This window comes from Dipodomys ordii, unplaced genomic scaffold (genome assembly GCF_000151885.1).
Source record: "Dipodomys ordii isolate 6190 unplaced genomic scaffold, Dord_2.0 Scaffold1, whole genome shotgun sequence".
Lineage (NCBI taxonomy): Eukaryota > Metazoa > Chordata > Mammalia > Rodentia > Heteromyidae > Dipodomys > Dipodomys ordii.
The window spans coordinates 33,944,675-33,950,674 of NW_012267217.1; the positions used below are offsets into that span (position 1 = coordinate 33,944,675).

General features: G+C 39.8%; 1 protein-coding gene across 4 annotated transcripts in view; it reads right to left on the reverse strand.

The window, feature by feature from the left end:
- Hecw2 (HECT, C2 and WW domain containing E3 ubiquitin protein ligase 2) overlaps positions 1–6,000 on the reverse strand; it is a 218,544-nt gene that overhangs the window by 95,176 nt on the left and 117,368 nt on the right. For all 4 annotated transcript variants that reach the window (XM_013013284.1, XM_013012535.1, XM_013011815.1 and 1 more), the window contains exon 11: positions 215–365. In XM_013013284.1, the coding sequence (XP_012868738.1) occupies positions 215–365 (151 nt within the window). The remainder of the gene's footprint in view (positions 1–214; positions 366–6,000) is intronic.

Sequence of the window (6,000 nt, forward strand, 5' to 3'; positions counted from 1 at the left end):
AATGGTGGAAGGGTCACCTCTCTAGTTTCAAAGCAAAAGTAATGTGTATTGTTTTACCACAAGGATTGTCTATGTATCAAAAAGATGACAGCTACAACTTAATGACAGGACTTTCCAGGATGAAAGAGATGGCAGATCTTCCACTTTGTGCTAGGCACAAGCCCAACCCCAAGAGAGACCAATCACAGCAAAACAAAACAAAGCTCATGCTCACCGCCGGTTCAGCTGCTCCATTTGCTGTATGGAGTTAGATCTCTGCAACACCTGTGGAGCAGGGGGAGCTGTGGGCCGCTGCCAGGTGGTGGTTCTGTTGACATGATCCACATAGAAGATTCGGCCGTGGCTGTCAACTCGGGCCTCCCAGTCTAAAGATCAATGGGGGACCCAGAGGGATTAGGAGGAGGAGCTCAGGCCACTCACGTGGTCCATTAAGTTCAGCACCAGTTTTCTCTCTCTGACATGCTATAATTTGGGGCTAATAACACATACCTCACCATGTAGTCTGGCCCTTCTTCCCAGCCCACTTTACAAACTGTTGTTAGTACTTATTAAGTCTATTCTGTGTGTCTGATATGGATCTCTTAGAGAATCTCTAAGTATGGAGAATCTTTCTAAATCTGCTCCCCAAATCCCCACCCTTCATATCTAAGCAACAATTTAAGAGATACATGCCATTGTATCATAATACACTCAATATTTACATTACAATTGATATTGATGCATAGTTTCATCCAAACCTGATTTTCACTGCTTTTTTTTAAAACATAGATGAAAGACTCATAGCTGGAAATTTTCATTTATCAAGTCACATGCTACTGTAGTAAATTCAGTCTTCAGAAGAAAACTAGCTAAGCTAGCCTAATGATCAAACTGTGTCATTATCTACAAACTTCAATTTGAGCGTTCCCAAAGGTGAATGCATTTTCAGAGCAAAGACAATTTCTTCCCTGTAAATTTCCAATAAATATAAGGTTTTAAAAGATTATTAAATCACATGTCAATCAGTTGCATTCATCTCTATAAGCAAAAAATAATTGAAAACATTTAAGCTATGGCATTAGCTATATACATATATATTTATGTATGAGCTTGTTTAGTAAAAACAGAGAGCAGACTTCCTTCCGCGCAAGATGCCACTCCTGTGGCTACCTAGTTATTTTCTTATTCAGATCAGAGTAGGCCCAGTTCTTTCCAAGAGGCAAATTTGGGGATTTTGCTGCAGTTTAGAAAGAGGAACTTTTATAGGCAACATGAAAATTGAAGAGTCTTATCCTTTAATCGGGAAAGGTCTTTATAACTATATTTCTATATGTATGATTTTTTAATACAAAACTTAACGAGCATTTTTATCCTGAGTAGTTCAATAATCTCAAAATTCTCTATATGATCATCTGCCTTCTCTAAGAAACACCACGTCTAATCCTGACCACTTATAGTATTTGATCTGGAAGTGACTCGAACAAGTACTTAAAGTCAGTGGTAAGAGCTGAAAAGACCTTCATGATATACCCCAGCCTACATCAGACCAGCACTGAAAGCCATCCTTCAGCTGAGCGAGTGAAGAACTCTTTAGTAGATCTCAGCATATTATAATTTACAACAACCGGCAAGAGAAAGCAAAACCCGTGGCAGAGAAGTGCCATGGTGACAGCAACAAATCCAGGCCACTCACAGTCCAAGGTAGACAGACTCCCGCTGAGCCAGCCTGCCAGATCTGAATTCTGGTGGTGTAGCTACAATCCCATCACCAGGACATTTCTGAAAGACCTGTACTCAACCTCTGCCACATGGACTAAGTGGAAAGTACCTGACAGAGTGTTTGGTAGCCACTTTCCCGACCCTAGAATCTGTTCCATGGATTTTTTTTTCTACTTCTTGCTTACTTCCCTTTTCAAACATTTTGAGAACCAATCACTCCTTTCTGATTCCTGTCTCTATAAAGCCGGGATAACCTAACCACCTACTATATGTCCAAGCTGGAAAACAAATGATCATTCTTTCCCTGAGAATGTTTATAGTTGTTCTCACTTTGAAAAACGAAGAATAGATCAATTAGAAATAAAACTGACAAACAACAACAAAGAAGAACAGAGACCATCTAAAGGGAACAGAAAGAAATACTGGCAGGCTTCCAAGATAGTTATCACTAAACTCTGGCTCTAAATCTATGTATTTAAGACAGAAAAGAAAACACATTTTTGTATACTTTCCACTTCCTCAAAATAGAAAGCTACTCCCCCACACCAACCCCCCCAACATATCCTCAAGGCTAGAAACATTTTTGAAATAACTAAATTAGATATATATGCATGCTGAATGGCTATATTGGTAACAAATCAGGAAAGTTAAGGGGGAAGATGTCCAAATGTACTTACTTCTATGCCTGGCACACAGCATGTAATAAATCAACTATTGATTTTAAGTGGAATAATATTTTAAAACTACTAATTCCTACATTCACCTTCCACAAAGGCTAGACATAATCTTAATTTAGTAGTTCATTAAAAAAACTGGAAGTGCAATAAGAAGAATAAGAAACAGAACCAAAAATTTGCTTTCTAAGATCATAAGACATTGAAAGATTGTCCCTATCAGTAGGGAGGACATGAAAGATTACCCCTACCAAATAGCATACCTCCAAATGGATGCTACTACTAAATTCTCATAAAGAAAAATTCTATTTTGGTGATTCTAAGTGGGAATATTTGGCCTCAGGTTGGGATTGTTATGCTGTTGGTTCATTGATGAACTGCACATCTTTATTAAGCCAGTGGTCAAGCAACCCTCTTGTATCCAGGCAAAGACAATAGAGGCCCCACAGGAAGATTAGCCCTCTTGTCATATCTACTAAAGTTATGGCAAATGGTACAACAGCTCTAATGCTCTGTTTGGACTGATTTGTTCTTAGTATAAGAGAGAATCTAAGAACAAATTTTACAATATTGAAGTATCTTTCAGATACATGGTGCTCACTAAACTCTGCCTTAGCTAACACATCAACTTCTTTGTCCTGCCACATTGTAAAATTAAGTCTAGCTAGAATCATGGTGTAGTGAGATGGAAAGCAATGTACTGGTGTAATGGCGGTATCATGCAGTAGATTATGAGGGACAAGGCCTGGTTTCTGGCCCGTACTTGTCAGAATTTTGCTGTAAGATGTTCAAAAAGTCACTACATCTGTGCAGTCTGGGAAAATTAGAAGACAGGGCTAAACATCTTCTCAGGTTTCTTCCAGCTCTAACGTTGAGTCTATGAATCTATAGAACAATGCCCATTATATCATATTATGTTCAGGAAGGCCCCAGCAGCATCTTAGTGCCACCTTAAATGGTTCAGTGTCTGCACTAAATACAAATGAAGCTTTACAGATGAGAGGCTTTGGAACCTTAGTGGGGTTGGATGCTGGAATCCCCTACCAACCCCACTTTAGCCATGGCAGTTCCATTATGAGCTGTGGAGGATTAGTACATTAGCACCTTGCTGTTTCACATAAAATCTCATTTACATAAAGAATTTACAGAAATAGGGTTTGAAAGACCTGAGAAATGTTCCTTGCAATAGTAGGGTTCTCACAAGACAGAATCACCTTGACAATTAATGCAGTCACACTTTAAAGCCAGAACTCAGTTATCTTCATTTTTTTTTTCAGTATCAGGATTTGAACTCAGGGCTTCATGCTTGGGAGGTAGTCATTCTAGCACTTCAGCTCTGTCTATAGCACCTTTCTGCTCAGGTTATTTTTGAGATATCACCTCTTTTTGCCCAGCTGGCCTAAATTGAAATTGTCCTATTTAACCGCATACTATAACTGAAATGACAAGTGCATTCTCCTCAACTCAGTTGCTCTTGTGTTGAGGAGTCTTGTGAACCACTCCAGATGGGCCTGGAACCACAGTCCTCCTGTTTCAGCTTCTGGCATAACTAGAATGTCAGATGTACACCACCATAGTCATATTGGTTGACATAGGACCTCACCAATTTTTTTGTTTGGTCAAACATCCAACTTCAGTTCCCCTGATCTCTTTCAAGTATCTAGAACTACAGTGGTGAACTAACAGTATGCAGTCATTTACATCCATTTTTATCTTCCTAGAGTATTTCTAGGCACACCAAATTTTGAGAAATACTAATATAACTTAGTAAGAACCTAAAACAGCTGCTGGATTCACAAGAAAGTTTATGCTTAAACTGAAATCTAGGATACCTTGAAATGTAATATAAATAGCTGGGCAGTAAAGGAAGTCAGAAAGTGAAAAGCTGGCCAGGTGTTAGTGCCTCATACCTGTAATCCTAGCAACTCAAAAGGCTGAGATCTGAGGATCATGGTTTGAAGCCAGCTTGGACAGGAAAAGTCTGTAAGGCTCTTATCTCCAATTAGCCAGCAAAAAAAGCCAGAATCAGAGCTAAGGCTCCAGTGGTAGAGCTCCAGTCTTGAGCAAAGAAGCTCAGAGCAGAACCTAGACCCAGAGTTCAATCCCCATAACTAGTACACACACACACACACACACACACACACACACACACACACACACACACACACACACACACAGGTAAAAGTCCTTCAAGGCCACAGTCATAGCACTGATCTTCTAGGCAAAGCATTGGAAGAATTGAAGCAGAAAGGGCAGATAAGTTCTTCAAAGTTTTTGGACTCAACACATGTTAGAAGAAGGCAGGACTGTGCTTATAATTCCTCTATCTCATCTTGCATTCTTACTTCCTTCAAGCTACACCTCGATCTCCACTGGACACCCAGTTAGTGATCAGATGAGATGTAAATCTCAGTGAGCACTGCACCTGGGAGGAAGGTCAGTGACTAGGCAGTATGAAACTACACATCAAAGGAGACCAGCACTGAGGGATTTAAAGCAAGGGGTCAAGGGTCTATAAACAGATTCTTAAATAAGTTATAAGGGATTTAGTTTAAAAAAAAAACTCAGTTCCTGAACATTGGGAAGTAAATTTACAAGTCCATTATGAAGAAAGGATAGGATAATTACAGCTTGTTTTTACCAAAATGGCAACATAGAGAAGTTACAATGAACCCAAACCAATTTTTGAGGAAAAAAAAATGTTGTTTGTGGTAAATGAGAGCTTGCAGTGTGGCAAGATTGTTGCTGCTGTTGTTATTGTAATACCCAAGGGAGTATAATTTCATTTGTATAAAGTAGTAAAATCGGTGACTTGGGGAGCCAAGATAGGAGGCCTTTCTCCATCAGGAGCAGTGGTGAGGGGCTGGCAGGGGTCACAAAGGGCATCTAAGGTGCTGGCTGCATGGGTGTTAGGCCAGAAGGAATTCAGTAGGCTGAATGTGCTCCTTTCTGCTGCTTTATTGGAGGAAAAAGTTTTAAAAGTTAACATAGCTATGTATTTTTCCCTTTGTAAATTTTTAAGAAAGTAGCCTTTTAGATTGAAAGTATCATTTTCTTCTCACATCTCAATGTGAGGCTCCACAGAAGTGCCCCTTCCCCTGAGCACATGAGAAACTCTAAGATTAATTATACCTGTCCAATTCCCTGCCTACCTTTAGGCCTTCCTTTTGAAGGCTGCTTTAATCATGAACATGTACAACCGCAGAAATGTAATACATGATCTCCATGTTCTTCCAGACCTGCCAAGCTATATCTGCCGCATAACAATAAGTTCTAACAATATATCAAGCATCCTAGGGTTCTATCAGAGTCCATTAACCCAGACCATTTATCTGGAATGTATCCCTAGTCCCGGGAAAATGACTGTGTGGGGAAAGAAAACACTAATATAACAAGTCTCTATTTTATTTGGTGAAGCAATGGGCAAAGTCACAATTAGCTTGGGGTCACTAAAAGAAAAATAAATTTGTTTACCAGAAGTGGTGGTTGATCATTCTTTCCATTCTTTTTTTTTGGGGGGGGGGGTCCGGTCGTGGGCCTGAACTCTGGGCACTGTCCCTCAGCTCTTCAGCTTAAGGTTAGCGCTTTACCACTTGAACCACAGTGCCACTTCCGGCTTTTTTTTGCT